Source organism: Scyliorhinus torazame, chromosome 7, assembly GCF_047496885.1.
Source record: "Scyliorhinus torazame isolate Kashiwa2021f chromosome 7, sScyTor2.1, whole genome shotgun sequence".
Taxonomy (NCBI): Eukaryota; Metazoa; Chordata; class Chondrichthyes; order Carcharhiniformes; family Scyliorhinidae; genus Scyliorhinus; species Scyliorhinus torazame.
In genome coordinates, this window is record NC_092713.1 from 34266667 (window position 1) to 34284080 (window position 17414).

General features: G+C 49.0%; 1 protein-coding gene across 2 annotated transcripts in view; it reads right to left on the reverse strand.

Moving 5' to 3' along the window:
- The window catches only part of gclm (glutamate-cysteine ligase, modifier subunit), a 33141-nt gene extending 22420 nt beyond the window's left edge, over positions 1-10721 (reverse strand). For both annotated transcript variants that reach the window (XM_072510530.1, XM_072510529.1), the window contains exons 1-2: positions 10551-10721; positions 10361-10426 (exon numbers count right to left, since the gene is read on the reverse strand). In XM_072510530.1, coding sequence (XP_072366631.1) covers positions 10361-10426; positions 10551-10688 — 204 coding nt within the window. In that variant the 5' untranslated portion in view covers positions 10689-10721. The remainder of the gene's footprint in view (positions 1-10360; positions 10427-10550) is intronic.
- Between the last annotated feature and the right edge of the window lie 6693 nt (positions 10722-17414).

The following is a 17414-nucleotide window of genomic DNA, read 5'->3' on the forward strand; positions in this document are numbered from 1 at the left end:
GTTTTTTTTTATAAAACAATTGTGTTGTGAACTGTTTTAATAATCAGAGTATTCTACAACCCTTACGCTGGTACTGAGGGGAGGGTACCCTGTTTCTCCAACGCAAAATTAGTGTTTGTATTGTTAGGCCTTGTATATATTTTTTACTGTTTTAATTTAAAAAAATATGGTGTGGATATGGGGATTGACATTGTGCTGCTGACATCATTCTGCTCCACACTCTAGCCATCCAGCCCAACTGATTAACCAACAGGTCCACATTTCAACCATAGTTCAGAGAGATATTCCAATTATTCAAAAAAGCTGGCACTGTTAAGTTCCCGCAGCATCGTGAGCGAACATTAAACTTTTAGCATTTTCACATCAAAATGCTGCCAAATTGAAAAAAATCAATTTAATTTAACAAGTCACATGCAGCTTGAATCTAGCATTAGATTTTACTTAAACTATTGTTTTTTTAAAAAAAACAAAAATGAGGAGAATTTGGTCCCATTACATTTTGTACAAACAAAATGAAAGCAATGCTGCAGGAGGTTTGAAAGCTGCAGCATTTTGTATGTACACAGAGACATATTCAATCTCAACCCACTCCTGAATCATTTGTTCTTATGTAACTGGAGCAGTCGTTTGGGTGCATGTTACAAATTGGAGTTTCCCTATTGATACTTTCCCAGGTTCAATGACAATCACTCCCATAAATGTCAGAGTAATTTAGTTTTGTGGAATTTGAATCATTACCCAACATCTGTTACTATGAAAGCACAACTCTGGGGGAAACAAAGCTAAGTCTTGTCACCTGGACCAGCTTTGTGCATTTGTACTCAAGTTTTCCATGAGCTACCACAGGACCAACATGAGTTAAGGATTGACACAAAACCTGTTTCACAGTGAATGAACATAGAGAACAACAGTTATTCACTTAGATCAGAACAAGACATCATTGTATAATACAATAAGAGTAAAGTTACCATAGCCCCAGATGAACATTGGCTGCTTTCCCCTTTGAGGGGGTGAGCTGACTGGTGGTAATTTAACCGGAGGATCACCACGCCGCGGACGAGGGCAAAGTTGAGAATAACCTCAGCCCGTACAGGAAGTGAACCCCTGCGCGCTGTTGGCCTCGCTCTGCATCATGAACCAGTTGTCCAGCCAACTGAGCCAAATGTACAATAATATTCAACCCATCTTGGCACTGCACCCATCACCAATGTTTAAAAAAATATATTTCATGGAATTTGGGCATCACTGGCAAGGTCATCGGGCATTTATTGCCCATCTTTAACTGTGCTTGAACCGAGTGGGTAGCTGAATCCTACATCAGAACACTTAGACTTATCACCTTCTAACTTGATAAAAATGTATTTTAATGGCAATGTTGATTTAATCATGCCTGCCAAGGTTCATGTCAGGATCTCGGGCAGCTTGGATACACATGCTCTGGCTTACTTAGAACTGCCAACACGTAGAGAGAGAATATAGAGGGATATGGCACTCTATGTATGTTCTCTCATTTCATCAACCAACTTTGCCATAGATGACCACGGTTAGAGTTAACCAGAGAGTCAAGATCCACCACGGTTAGGGTTAACCAGGACAGTCAATATCCATACATCTACAATACTGTCAACTATTGACAGAGACAGGAGAGAAAGAAACCAGCACCATTCATATAGCATATCACATCTCAGGACTTGCCAAAGAACTTGGCATCAAATGAATTGCAGTAAGCAAGGTCACACAAACAGCTAATACAATGAATGCCCAGCCAAATCTAAGAGAATGCCCCAATTAAATTCAAACAGTGCCATGGAATGTGTGATGCCTCCCTGACCCACTGGAACAGGTAGACAGCATCGCTGACAATATACCATTCTTTCAGTACTGCACTAAAGTCAGCCTAGATTATGAACTCAAGTTAAGTAAAGCTTGCACCAACAACCTTCTGACTCGGTAGCAGCATCAGAAGCTAAATATCTGCTACAAAAGTGAAGAAAGCAAAATTCACAATCCATCAAATTACAACAAACCACTAACAAGTACAGCTGATAGATGAGCAGTGTTCCATAAACTATCTCAGCCTTTTATATAACAGAAGCAGGATTGGTATATTATATGGATTAACCCTGAAAACAGCACCTTCTGCAATCACAGGACATACCAAAACCTTGTAGGACAAATGAAATGTAATCAGTTAAAGCAGCCAGTGGATAGAAAACTGGTTGGCAGAGAGGAAACAAAGGGTAGGGATTAATGTGCCCTTTTCGAATTGGCAGCCAGTAACTAGTGGGGTACCACAGGGATTGGTGCTGGGACCCCAGCTATTCACAATTTATATTAATGATTTGGATGAGGGAACAAAATGTAACATCTCAAAGTTTGCAGATGATACCAAATTAGGTGGGAGGGCAAATTATGACGAGGATGCAGGGATCCTACAGCAAGATCTGGACAGGTTGGGCGAGTGGGCAAATCAATGGCAGATGCAGTATAATTTGGACAAGTGTGAGGTTATTCACTTTGGAAGCAAAAACAGGAAGGCAGATTACTACCTGAATAGTTGTAAATTGGGAGAGGGGAGTGTGCAGCGTGACCTGGGTGGCCTTGTGAACCATTCGCTGAAGGTAAGCATGCAGGTGCAGCAGGCGGTAAAGAGGCTAATGGTATGTTGGCCTTCATTGCGAGAGGTTTCGAGTATAGAAGCAGGGGTGTGTTGCTGCAATTATACAGAGCCTTGCTGAGACCACACCTGGAGTATTGTGTGCAGTTTTGGTCTCCTTCTCTGAGGAAGGATGTTCTTGCTCTCTCTCTCTCTCTCTCTCTCTCTCTCGAGTGCAGCGAAGGTTTACCAGACTGATTCCAGGGATGGCGAGACTGTCATAGGAGTAGAGATTGACTAGGTTGGGATTGTTCTCGCTGGAGTTCAGAAGAATGGGGGGGATCTCATAGAGACTTATAAAATTTTAACAGGACTAGACAGGATAGATGCAGGGAAGATGTTACCAATGATGGGTGTGTCCAGAACCAGGGGTCACAGTCTGAGGATTCAGGGTAAACCATTTCGGACAGAGATAAGGAGACATTTCTTCACACAAAGAGTGGTGAGCATGTACCACAGAAAGTGGTTGATGCTAAAACTTTGAATATATTCAAGAGGCAGCTGGATGTCGCACTTGGGGAGAATGGGATCAAAGGCTATGGGGAGAAAGCAGGATTATGCTATTGAGTTGGATGATCAGCCTTGATCGTGATGAATGGCGGATCAGGCTCGAAGGGCCAAAAGGCCTCCTCCTGCTCCTATCTTCTATGCAGCTATGTCTCCAAAAGAAGCAAAGAAACCAACAATAAGACAAAGTATTTTCCGTAAGAGAGACTCTCCTACCTAATTGCCCAGAGATGGGCAACAAATGCTTCACCCACATCCTGCGAAATATTTTTTTTCAAAATTTGTTTTTATGTTGAGGTGAAAACTAAAAAAAAAAAGACATTTGTGGTGGGAAGTAGAAACCTACAAGTACATTTGGAGATTCACAGATTACTCCCAGTATCAGATTGGGGCTGGAAGTAGCTCAAGTGAGAAAAATAAAATCGCAAAGTAAAGGAAAAACTATTTTTTTTTTTTATTAAATATTTTATTGAAAATGTTTGGTCAACCAACACAGTACATTGTGCATCCTTTACACAATATTATAACAACACAAATAACAATGACCTATTTTATAAACAAAAAATGAATAAATAATAAATAACAAAAATGAAAACTAGCCCTAATTGGCAACTGCCTTGTCACAAGTAACACTCTCCAAAAATATAATTTAACAGTCCAATATATAATTATCTGTAGCAACGACCTATACATACTATACAGTATATATTAACAACCCTGAGAGTCCTTCTGGTCCCCCCCCCCCCCCCCCCCCCCGATCCTGGGCTGCTGCTGCTGCCTTCTTTTTCCCATTCCGTCTATCTTTCTGCGAGGTATTCGACGAACGGTTGCCACCGCCTGGGGAACCCTAAGCCGACCCCCTTAGGACGAACTTAATCCGCTCTAGCTTTATAAACCCCGCCATGTCATTTATCCAGGTCTCCACCCCCGGGGGCTTGGCTTCTTTCCACATTAGCAATATCCTGCGCTGGGCTACTAGGGACGCAAAGGCCAAAACATCGGCCTCTCTCGCCTCCTGTACTCCCGGCTCTTGTGCAACCCCAAATATAGCCAACCCCTAGCTTGGTTCGACCCGGACTCCTACTACTTTTGAAAGCACGTTTGTCACCCCCATCCAAAACCTCTGTAGTGCCGGGCATGACCAAAACATATGGGTATGATTCGCTGGGCTTCTCGAGCACCTCGCACACCTATCCTCCACCCCAAAAAATTTACTGAGCCGTGCTCCAGTCATATGTGCCCTGTGTAATACCTTAAACTGAATCAGGCTTAGCCTGGCACACGAGGACGACGAGTTTATCCTGCTTAGGGCATCTGCCCACAGCCCCTCCTCGATCTCCTCCCCCAGCTCTTCTTCCCATTTCCCTTTTAGTTCATCTACTATAGTCTCCCCTTCGTCCCTCATTTCCCTATATATATCTGACACCTTACCATCCCCCACCCATGTCTTTGAGATCACTCTGTCCTGCACCTCTTGTGTCGGGAGCTGCGGGAATTCCCTCACCTGTTGCCTCGCAAAAGCCCTCAGTTGCATATACCTGAATGCATTCCCTTGGGGCAACCCATATTTCTCGGTCAGCGCTCCCAGACTCGCGAACTTCCCATCCACAAACAGATCTTTCAGTTGCGTTATTCCTGCTCTTTGCCACATTCCATATCCCCCATCCATTCCCCCCGGGGCAAACCTATGGTTGTTTCTTATCGGGGACCCCCCGCCCCCCCCAAGGCTCCAGTCTTTCCCCTATGCCGTCTCCACTGTCCCCAAATCTTCAGTGTCGCCACCACCACCGGGCTTGTGGTGTAGTTCCTCGGTGAGAACGGCAATGGGGCTGTCACCATAGCCTGTAGGCTAGTCCCCCTACAGGACGCCCTCTCTAATCTCTTCCACGCCGCTCCCTCCTCCTCTCCCATCCACTTACTCACCATTGAAATATTAGCGGCCCAATAATACTCACTTAGGCTCGGTAGTGCCAGCCCCCCCCTATCCCTGCTACGCTGTAAGAATCCCTTCCTCACTCTCGGGGTCTTCCCGGCCCACACAAAACCCATGATGCTCTTTTCAATCCTTTTAAAAAAAGCCTTCGTGATCACCACCGGGAGGCACTGAAACACAAAGAGGAATCTCGGGAGGACCACCATCTTAACCGCCTGCACCCTCCCTGCCATTGACAGGGATACCATATCCCATCTCTTGAAATCCTCCTCCATCTGTTCCACCAACCGCGTTAAATTTAACCTATGCAATGTGCCCCAATTCTTAGCTATCTGGATCCCCAGGTAACGAAAGTCCCTTGTTACCTTCCTCAACGGTAGGTCCTCTATTTCTCTACTCTGCTCCCCTGGATGCACCACAAACAACTCACTTTTCCCCATGTTCAATTTATACCCTGAAAAATCCCCAAACTCCCCAAGTATCCGCATTATTTCTGGCATCCCCTCCGCCGGGTCCGCCACGTATAGTAGCAAATCGTCCGCATACAAAGATACCCGGTGCTCTTCTCCTCCCCTAAGTACTCCCCTCCACTTCTTGGAACCCCTCAACGCTATCGCCAGGGGCTCAATCGCCAGTGCAAACAATAATGGGGACAGAGGGCATCCCTGCCTTGTCCCTCTATGGAGCCGAAAATATGCCGATCCCCGTCCATTCGTGACCACGCTCGCCACTGGGGCCCTATACAACAGCTGCACCCATCTAACATACCCCTCTCCAAAACCAAATCTCCTCAACACCTCCCACAAATAATCCCACTCCACTCTATCAAATGCTTTCTCGGCATCCATCGCCACTACTATCTCCATTTCTCCCTCTGGTGGGGCCATCATCATTACCCCTAACAACCTCCGTATATTCGTGTTCAGCTGTCTCCCCTTCACAAACCCAGTTTGGTCCTCGTGGACCACCCCCGGGACACATTCCTCTATTCTCATTGCCATTACCTTGGCCAGGACCTTGGCATCTACATTTAGGAGGGAAATAGGTCTATAGGACCCGCATTGTAGCGGGTCCTTTTCCTTCTTTAAGAGAAGCGATATCGTTGCTTCAGACATAGTCGGGGGCAGTTGTCCCCTTTCCTTTGCCTCATTAAAGGTCCTCGTCAGTACCGGGGCGAGCAAGTCCACATATTTTCTATAGAATTCGACTGGGAATCCATCCGGTCCCGGGGCCTTTCCCGCCTGCATGCTCCTAATTCCTTTCACCACTTCTTCTACCTCGATCTGTGCTCCCAGTCCCACCCTTTCCTGCTCTTCCACCTTGGGAAATTCCAGCCGATCCAAGAAGCCCATCATTCTCTCCCTCCCATCCGGGGGTTGAGCTTCATATAATTTTTTATAAAATGTCTTGAACACTCCATTCACTCTCTCCGCTCCCCGCTCCATCTCTCCTTCCTCATCCCTCACTCCCCCTATTTCCCTCGCTGCTCCCCTTTTCCTCAATTGGTGTGCCAGCAACCTGCTTGCCTTCTCCCCATATTTGTACGGTACACCCTGTGCCTTCCTCCATTGTGCCTCTGCAGTGCCTGTAGTCAGCAAGTCAAATTCTACATGTAGCCTTTGCCTTTCCCTGTACAGTCCCTCCTCCGGTGCTTCCGCATATTGTCTGTCCACCCTCAAAAGTTCTTGCAGCAACCGCTCCCGTTCCTTACTCTCCTGCTTCCCTTTATGTGCCCTTATTGATATCAGCTCCCCTCTAACCACCGCCTTCAACGCCTCCCAGACCACTCCCACCTGGACCTCCCCATTATCATTGAGTTCCAAGTACTTTTCAATGCACCCCCTCACCCTTAGACACCCCCCCTCATCTGCCATTAGTCCCATGTCCATTCTCCAGGGTGGGCGCCCTCCTGTTTCCTCCCCTATCTCCAAGTCCACCCAGTGTGGAGCGTGATCCGAAATGGCTATAGCCGTATACTCCGTTCCCCTCACCTTCGGGATCAATGCCCTACCCAGCACAAAAAAGTCTATTCGCGAGTAGACTTTATGGACATAGGAGAAAAACGAGAACTCCTTACTCCTAGGTCTGCTAAATCTCCACGGGTCTACACCTCCCATCTGCTCCATAAAATCTTTAAGTACCTTGGCTGCTGCCGGCCTCCTTCCAGTCCTGGACTTCGACCTATCCAGCCCTGGTTCCAACACCGTATTAAAATCTCCCCCCATTATCAGCTTTCCCATCTCTAGGTCCGGAATGCGTCCTAGCATCCGCCTCATAAAATTGGCATCATCCCAGTTCGGGGCATATACGTTTACCAAAACCACCGTCTCCCCCTGTAGTTTGCCACTCACCATCACGTATCTGCCACCGTTATCCGCCACTATAGTCTTTGCCTCGAACATTACCCGCTTCCCCACTAATATAGCCACCCCCCTGTTTTTCACATCTAGCCCCGAATGGAACACCTGCCCCACCCATCCTTTGCGTAGCCTAACCTGGTCTATCAGTTTCAGGTGCGTTTCCTGTAACATAACCACATCTGCCTTAAGTTTCTTAAGGTGTGCGAGTACCCGTGCCCTCTTTATCGGCCCGTTCAGCCCTCTCACGTTCCACGTGATCAGCCGAGTTGGGGGGCTTCCTACCCCCCCCCCCCTTGTCGATTAGCCATCACCTTTTTCCAGCTCCTCACCCGGTTCCCACGCAGCTGTATCTCCCCCAGGCGGTGCCCCCCCACCCATCCTCTCCCATACCAGCTCCCCCCTCTCCCCAGCAGCAGCAACCCAGTAATTCCCCCCTCCCACCCCCCCCCGCTAGATCCCCCGCTAGCGTAATTACTCCCCCCATGTTGCTCCCAGAAGTCAGCAAACTCTGGCTGACCTCGGCTTCCCCCCGTGACCTCGGCTCGCACCGTGCGACGCCCCCTCCTTCCTGCTTCTCTATTCCCGCCATGATTATCATAGCGCGGGAACCAAGCCCGCGCTTCTCCCTTGGCCCCGCCCCCAATGGCCAACGCCCCATCTCCTCCACCTCCCCTCCTCCCCCCATCACCACCTGTGGGAGAGAGAAAAGTTACCACATCGCAGGATTAGTACATAAAACCCCTCTTTGCCCCCCACATTCGCCCCACCACTTTGTTCGAACGTTCTTTTTAATAACCCGCTCATTCCAGTTTTTCTTCCACAATAAAAGTCCACGCTTCATCCGCCGTCTCAAAGTAGTGGTGCCTCCCTCGATATGTGACCCACAGCCTTGCCGGTTGCAGCATTCCAAATTTTATCTTCTTTTTATGAAGCACCGCCTTGGCCCGATTAAAGCTCGCCCTCCTTCTCGCCACCTCCGCACTCCAGTCTTGATAAACGCGGATCACCGCGTTCTCCCATTTACTGCTCCGAGTTTTCTTTGCCCATCTAAGGACCATTTCTCTATCCTTAAAACGGAGGAATCTCACCACTATGGCTCTGGGAATTTCTCCTGCTCTCGATCCTCGCACCATAACTCGGTATGCTCCCTCCACCTCCAACGGACACGCCGGGGCCTCCGCTCCCATTAACGAGTGCAGCATCGTGCTCACATATGCCCGGACGTCCGCTCCCTCCACACTTTCAGGAAGACCAAGAATCCTCAGGTTGTTCCTCCTTGCGTTGTTTTCCAGTGCCTCCAACCTTTCCACACATCGTTTCTGATGTGCCTCCTGCGTCTCCGTCTTCACCACCAGGCCCTGTATATCGTCCTCATTCTCGTCTGCCTTTGCCTTCACGACCCGAAGCTCCCGCTCCTGGGTCTTTTGTTCCTCCTTTAGCCCTTCGATCGCCTGTAGTATCGGGGCCAACAGCTCTTTCTTCATTTCCTTTTTTATATCTCTTCCACACAGCATTTCAAGAACTCTTGTTGTTCAGGGCCCCATGTTAAACTGCCACCTTCCGACGCCATCTTGGTTTTTGCTTGCCTTCCTTGCCGCTGTTCTAAAGGATCCACTGCAACCTGGCCACTCTCTCCTCCTTTTTCCATCCGTATCCAGGGGGGATTCCCTTCTGGTTTACCGCACAGTGTTTTTAGCCGTCAAAATTGCCGTTGGGGCTCCTATCAAGAGCCCAAAAGTCCGTTTCACAGGGAGCTGCCGAAACGTGCGACTCAGCTGGTCATCGCCGCACCCGGAAGTCAGGAAAAACTATTTTCAAGTGGTACTGACTTTGAAACACAACATTAAAAACAATAGTACTTATACATTAATAGGAGGCGTACTCTTATTTACAATAGCACCTTTCACAATCACAGGGCATCCCAAAATCTCGTAAGACAAATGAAATGTAATCAGACAAAGCAGCCAATTTACACTCCACAGCTTCCTACAGACAGCTATGTAATGATGACCAAATAATTCTGCTCTTGCGGTTTTCAGTGATACATATTGACTAGGACAACTGGAAAAACTCCTCTGGCTCTTCCTCGAAATACTGCCACAGGATTGTTTTATGTCCGGGTTTACAGAACCCCAAAGTGTTTCATCGAGTTCAACCGACCCACAACTTTTAATAGATTGTGGTGTGGGAAGCACACTGTGTACTCTCCAGGTGTGATACAGCAGAAATGGATAAGTGGTTTTTAAAACAAAACAATGTTTATTCTATGAACTCATGTTAACCTTTTAAAACAAACATTGAATATCTTAACACCCATTACTTCAAAGATGACCCCAAAAGACTACAACACTAAATAATCCGGCAAATTGTTCCTTTAAACATCCAAAAGACTTCAAACCTTCAAAAATATGAGCACATTAGGTTACATTCAATATATTTAGTCTTTGGATTGCAGAAATCAACAGACCAGCTGTGTTTCCTCATGCAGCTCACAGCAAAACACACAGACACTCCCAGCTGCGTTCTCAAACTGAAAACTCAAAAAGCATAAGTGAGCTCAGCTCCCCCCACCCTCTGACATCACTTCAGTAATATGATCAGCTCCATTTCTTAAAGGTACATTGCTTAAACATCCATTTCTTAAAGGTACTCTCACATGACAGGGGATCTCACAAAGGTTGATGTGTGTAAGAGTGCAGCAGTCCCTCAGCACTGCACAAGTGTCAGTCTTGATTTTTCTGCCAAATCCTGCAATGGGACTTCTGACAACCTACATAACCTTCTAAATGGCGAGTGCTGCGACTGACACCTCAATAGACAATTCGTCTGCCACTAGTTTGTGACAGTAACTATACCCAGGTACAGATGGGCTAAATGCCCACAAGGGTTACACTGCTCACTCACCTTCAGCAGCTCGGGGCTGACCTGAGAACACCACTTCTCCAGAGTCTCCCGAATACAGTCCTGTAACTGTAAGAGAGACAGTCAGTCGGTCAGTGTGTAAGGGGTGAGGCCGGGGCCCCGACGCGGGGCCTGCCCAAAGCGCCCTTCAGCAGGAACCTCCTCCCTCCGCGGACTGGGCTCCCCCGCTCACCTCCTCGCTCGGCGAGGTCGGGCATTTCTTCTTGAGCCGACTCCAGTTGACGATGTTGCCCGTGTGGATTGAGACGGCGGAGGCCTGAGCGAATAGCTGCTTACCGCCCTCCATCTGCATCATCTCGCAACCCGACATGGCCGAACCGGCTCTCCGCCCCTCCCACAACACCGTCCCTGCCCCTCCCCCAATCCCTCCCCAACACGTCACCGCCTCCCGCCCCGCCCCTCCACCACCGTCACCGCCCTCCCGCCCCGCCCCCACCACCGTCACCGCCCCCACCACCGCCTTCCCGCACCCGCGTCACTGCCCTACCGCCCCGCACCGTCCTCCCCTGTCACCGCCCTCTCCCAACACCGTCACCACTCACCCGCACCGTCACCGCCCTCCCGCCCCGCCCCCACCACCGTCACCGCCCCGCCCCCGCCCCCACCACCGTCACCGCCCCGCCCCCACCACCGTCACCGCCCCGCCCCGCCCCCACCACCGTCACCGCCCCGCCCCGCCCCCACCACCCCGCCCCGCCCCCACCACCCCGCCCCGCCCCCACCACCGCCTTCCCGCACCCGCGTCACTGCCCTACCACCCCCACCGTCCGCCCCTGTCACCGCCCTCTCCCAACACCGTCACCACTCACCCGCACCGTCACCGCCCTTCCACCCCGTCCCCAACACCGTCGCCGCCCCAGCACCGTCTACCCGGCCCCAACACCGAACTCCCCAGCACCGTCACCGCACTCCCGCCCCTCCCCCAGCACAACCCTCCCGCCCCCAAAACCGTCACCGCCCTGCCAGAACTCCGTCCCTCCTCCAACACCTCCTTCCCCGCCCCTCCACCAATACCGTCACCGCTCTCTCGCCCCGCCCCCAACACCATCCGCCCTCGCCCCTAACACCATCCGCTCACCCCAACATCGTCAGCACCCGCCCCCAACACCGTGATCATCCCCCAGCCCCGCCCCCAAAGACCGTCATCGCGCTCCCTCCCCGCCCCCAAAACCGTCATCGCGCTCCCTCCCCGCCCCCAAAACCGTCATCGCACTCCCTCCCCGCCAGTTCAAACACCATGGCCACCCGCCCAGCCCAATCTACGTCACTGTTGTTACGCGCTCCGTCTCCAAGCGTGCTGCAGCCACTCGGCACGCTCACAGCGTGTTTAGCCGCTGCGTCAATAGTCCCGCCCACAATTGCCATTTCGTCCCGCCCCAGGGTCTCTCGTCCCGCCCCTCCGCCGCTAGGCCCGCCCCTGACGCTTGCCCCGCCCCCTCGATCTGCAGGTGCATCCACGGGACCCAGGCCGGAGAATTCGGCAACCTTCCCAGTCAGTATCTGCTCCCAATCCCCAGAAACTCTCCCAGTATCTGTCTCCTGATTCCAGAAACCCTCCCAATGTAATCCATTTGGAGCATCTCAAAGGGACCATTGGGGAACGGGGTTTGCCCCATACCACAAGGGATTGCTGCCAGATCAAACACTGATTACTGATACTCTGGGCCAACCCCTGCATTTTAGGGTGCCACCAAGTGTCCAGCAACAAATCACTAGTCCCCCGAGCCCCACAATGAGTTGCAAAGTGTACACATTCGACGACCCATAAAGCCAGTACATCAGACATACAAGTCTGATGTGCTGCCGTGGTCCATAAAGAGGAAACAGAATCATATGTACAACCTAACCTTTTCCACATTTGTTTATCACTCTCAGGAGCGTCCTCCTGTAACCTTATGGCATCTTGGATGGTTGGCATTGACTTGTCAGAAGCAGACATATTTATAGCAGATCTGACTTAACATTTTAGGCACCATCACTTGCTGAATTTGCGCGGCTATCCGCGCTGCACAATCTGCTTGTTCATTACCAACGTCAATGACGTGGCAATGACGTCAACGTCAAAAACCATAATGGGAGTTATGTACAGGCCTCCTAACAGTGGTCAGGACCGGGGGGCACAAAATGCACCACAAAATAGACAGTGCATGTCAGAAAGGCAAGGTCACAGTGATCATGGGGGACTTCAATATGCAGGTGGACTGGGTAAATAATGCTGCCAGTGGACCCAAGGAAAGGGAATTCATTGAATGTTTACAGGAGGGCTTTTTGGAACAGCTTGTGATGGAGCCCACGAGGGAACAGGCCATTCTGGACTTAGTGTTATGTAATGAGCCAGACTTGATTAAAGATCTTAAAGTAAGGGAGCACTTAGGAGGCAGTGATCATAATATGGTTGAATTCAATCTCCAATTTGAAAGAAAGAAGGTAGAATCAGATGTAAAGGTGTTACAGTTAAATAAAGGTAACTACAGGGGCATGAGGGAGGAACTGACGAAAATCGACTGGGAGCAGAGCCTCGTGGGAAAGACAGTAGAACAGCAATGGCAGGGGTTTCTGGGAGTAATTGAGGACACAGTACAGAGGTTCATCCCAAAGAAAAGAAAGGTTATCAGAGGGGGGATTAGGCAGCCATGGCTGACAAAGGAAGTTAGGGAATGCATCAAAGCAAAAGAGAAAGCCTATAATGTGGCAAAGAGTAGTGGGAAGTCAGAAGATTGGGAAGGCTACAAAAACAAACAGAGGATAACAAAGAGAGAAATAAGGAAAGGGAGGATCAAATATGAAGGTAGGCTAGCCAGTAACATTAGGAATGATAGTAAAAGATTCTTTAAATACATTAAAAACAAACGGGAGGCAAAAGTTGACATTGGGCCGCTCCAAAATGACGCTGGTAATTTTGTGATGGGAGACAAGGAAATAGCTGAGGAACTAAATAAGTACTTTGCGTCAGTCTTCACAGTAGAAATCATGAGTAATATCTCAACAATTCCGGAGAGTCAGGGGGCAGAATTGAATATGGTAGCCATCACAAAGGAGAAAGTGCTAGAGAAACTAAGAGGTCTGAAAATTGATAAATCTCCGGGCCCAGATGGGCTACATCCTAGAGTTCTAAAGGAGATAGCTGAAGAAATAGTGGAGGCGTTAGTTATGATCTTTCAAAAGTCACTGGAGTCAGGGAAGGTCCCAGAGGATTGGAAAATCGCTGTTGTAACCCCCCTGTTCAAGAAGGGAACAAGGAAAAAGATGGAAAATTATAGGCCAATTAGCCTAACCTCGGTTGTTGGCAAGATTCTAGAATCCATTGTTAAGGATGAGATTTCTAAATTCTTGGAAGTGCAGGGTCGGATTAGGACAAGTCAGCATGGATTTAGTAAGGGGAGGTCGTGCCTGACAAGCCTGTTAGAGTTCTTTGAAGAGATAACAAATAGGTTAGACCAAGGAGAGCCAATGGATGTTATCTATCTTGACTTCCAAAAGGCCTTTGATAAGGTGCTTCACGGGAGACTGCTGAGTAAAATAAGGGCCCATGGTATTCGAGGCAAGGTACTAACATGGATTGACGATTGGCTGTCAGGCAGAAGGCAGAGAGTTGGGATAAAAGGTTCTTTTTCGGAATGGCAACCGGTGACAAGTGGTGTACCGCAGGGTTCAGTGTTGGGGCCACAGCTGTTCTCTTTATATATTAACAATCTAGATGACGGGACTGGGGGCATTCTGGCTAAGTTTGCCGATGATACAAAGATAGGTGGAGGGGCAGGTAGTATGGAGGAGGTGGGGAGGCTGCAGAAAGATTTAGACAGTTTAGGAGAGTGGTCCAAGAAATGGCTGATGAAATTCAATGTGGGCAAGTGTGAGGTCTTGCGCTTTGGAAAAAAGAATAGAGGCATGGACTATTTTCTAAACGGTGACAAAATTCATAATGCTGAAGTGCAAAGGGACTTGGGAGTCCTAGTCCAGGATTCTCTAAAGGTAAACTTGCAGGTTGAGTCCGTAATTAAGAAAGCAAATGCAATGTTGTCATTCATCTCAAGAGGCTTGGAATATAAAAGCAGGGATGTACTTCTGAAGCTTTATAAAACATTAGTTAGGCCCCATTTAGAATACTGTGAGCAATTTTGGGCCCCACACCTCAGGAAGGACATACTGGCACTGGAGCGGGTCAGGCGGAGATTCACACGGATGATCCCAGGAATGATAGGCCTAACATTCGATGAACGTCTGAGGATCCTGGGATTGTATTCATTGGAGTTTAGGAGGTTGAGGGGAGATCTAATAGAAACTTACAAGATAATGAATGGCTTAGATAGGGTGGATGTAGGGAAGTTGTTTCCATTAACAGGGGAGACTAGGACCCGGGGGCACAGCCTTAGAATAAAAGGGAGTCACTTTAGAACAGAGATGAGGAGAAATTTCTTCAGCCAGAGAGTGGTGGGTCTGTGGAATTCATTGCCACAGAGGGCGGTGGAGGCCGGGACATTGAGTGTCTTTAAGACATAAGTTGATAAATTCTTGATTTCTCGAGGAATTAAGGGCTATGGAGAGAGAGCGGGTAAATGGAGTTGAAATCAGCCATGATTGAATGGTGGAGTGGACTCGATGGGCCGAATGGCCACACTTCCGCTCCTATGTCTTATGGTCTTATGGTCAACTGGGGTCTTACCGTTTGTATGGGCAGCGCATTTAATGACGGAAATCTGCGCGGGCATAAGGAGGGCCTGCAGTAGATCATTACCTAAACCCCGGTGGGGTATTTCCGTGCCGGCCGGGGTAAGGAATCCCCTATTCTTCCAGAGCTGTCCGAAGTCATGAACTACCCCGAAGGCGTATCGGGAGTCAGTGTAAATATTTACCCGACGATCTACCCCAAGTATACATGCACGGGTAAGGGCAAAAAGTTTGGCTTGTTGGGCTGAATAAGGGGTCTGAAAAGCGGCCGCTTCTAGGATCAGGCCATCCTGATCTACGATTGCATAACCGGACAGTCTCTGGCCAGTGGGGCTTATTAATGCACTGCCATCAACATACATAATCATGTCAGGTTGTTCTAATGGAATATCACTCAGATCGTCCCTTATTGTGGTAGTTTCCTGAATCAAGGCTAAACAGTTGTGGCCAGGTGCGTCTTCATGGACAGGGGGACCGCTAAGAAAACAGGCTGGATTGATAGTGGTACAGTATTTAAATGTCAGACGTGGATTGTTCAAAAGGGATATTTCATACCTATTCTGACGAGCTACGGTAAGATGCTGAGTCTGCAGTTGCCCCAGTAGTGCGATGACCGAGTGGGAGCTATTCACCGTAATATCCTGTTGGAGAGTTATATTGGAAGCAGCCTGCAAACTATTGTATATCGCTGCCAAGATCTGGGTGCAAACAGGGTGGCCCAACGCCACTGGATCAAGTTTGGAAGAGTAATATGCTATGGGCCGGTGCTTGTCCCTATGTTGCTGGGTGAGTACCGCTGTTGAACATCCTTCCAGAACAGTACAGTATATCTGGAACGGTCGGTCGTACAAGGGCCTACCGAGGGCCGGTGCTTGTAACAAGGCCTGCTTCAGGCAACGGAAGGCTTTAAGTGCCTCGGTGGTGAGAGTAAAATTCCCCCCTTCACTAGTGCAAGGCGTCAGCAGCTTTGTGTAGACAGCGATGTTTGGTATCCACTGCCTACAATAATTCACCATACCCAGCCAATGACAGACCTCCTTGGCTGTGGTAGGGGCAGGGAATTGGCATATTGTTTCAATCCTACTGGGTTCGAGACTTCTTTCTGTGGCTGTAAGTAAAACTCCTAAGAACTTGACCTTTGTCTGAGCCACCAAGACCTTTGATTGTGAAACAACATAACCCAACGAGGATAGGTGGTTTAATAACTGGATCACATCATCTCTGTTACTGGGCTCGTCAGGACTCGCTACCAATATGTCATCTACATACTGCACTAGAGTGGAACCATGCTCCAATGCCAAGGCCTGGAGTTGGGTCTGCAGACATCTGGAGAAGAGCGTAGGTGAGTTGACGAACCCCTGTGGCAGTCGGGTCCAGGTATACTACTGTCCATTGTAAGTGAAGGCAAACAAATATTGGCTTTCAGATGCGAGTGGAAGGGCAAAGAAGGCGTGATGAAGGTCAATTATAGCGAAGACCCGGGCTTGAGCTGGAATTTGAGCCAGTATGTGGGCAGGATTAGGGACGAGAGCATGTAACGGCTGTGCGATGGCATTGATTGAACGTAAATCCTGTACTAATCGGTACTGGTCTGGTTTGGCTGGTTTAGGCACAGCAAGTATGGGGGTGTTACATTCTGATTGGCAAGGGACCAAAATACCCTGTTGCAACAGCTCTCGGATTAATTTGTCTATAGACGGGGCAGCTTGGGGTTTCAGGGGGTATTGCCGAATGGAAGGCAGCTTTACATGGTCCTTAATCGTTACCATAATAGGTGTAACATTTGTCTTTCCCACTTGTGATGGGTATTCCGCCCAGACCTGTGCATTGACATATTCCAAAACGTCACGTCCCTGGTGATGCTGAAGTCGAGTGTTAATCGTTTCAGGGACCTCAAAATGTTTTATGGAAGTGCCGTCTGGGGTGACTTGAAGTGCGTACTCTGTTGGATCTGAATGATCCACTGCCCTCCTTACCATAGGCCCCAGATCCTTGGCATGGTACTGGTCGTGGACCTGACGTGTAATATGAGGGCCTACAGAAGCTGACTGTGGCCATAAATGTGGTGGTATTGTAACAAAATCGGCTGTACCTTCTTTTCCCGTGACTGTGGCTGTAACCTTGACTGGCCATTCGGTCGCAATTAATGGCCGCTATTTGTCCTCCAACTCCCTGTTTTGTCCGGTTCTGTCATAGGCCAGGGTAACGTGATGCAGTGAATATTCAATGTCTAACGTCCACCACTGGGGAGTGATAGAAATATAGCACTGTTGTCTCATCCTCCATGATTGAACCATTACCCCTTTGTCTCCGCACTCTAGCTGTAGCTGGAAGATACACAGTAAATCTCGGGCCAACAAGTTACAGT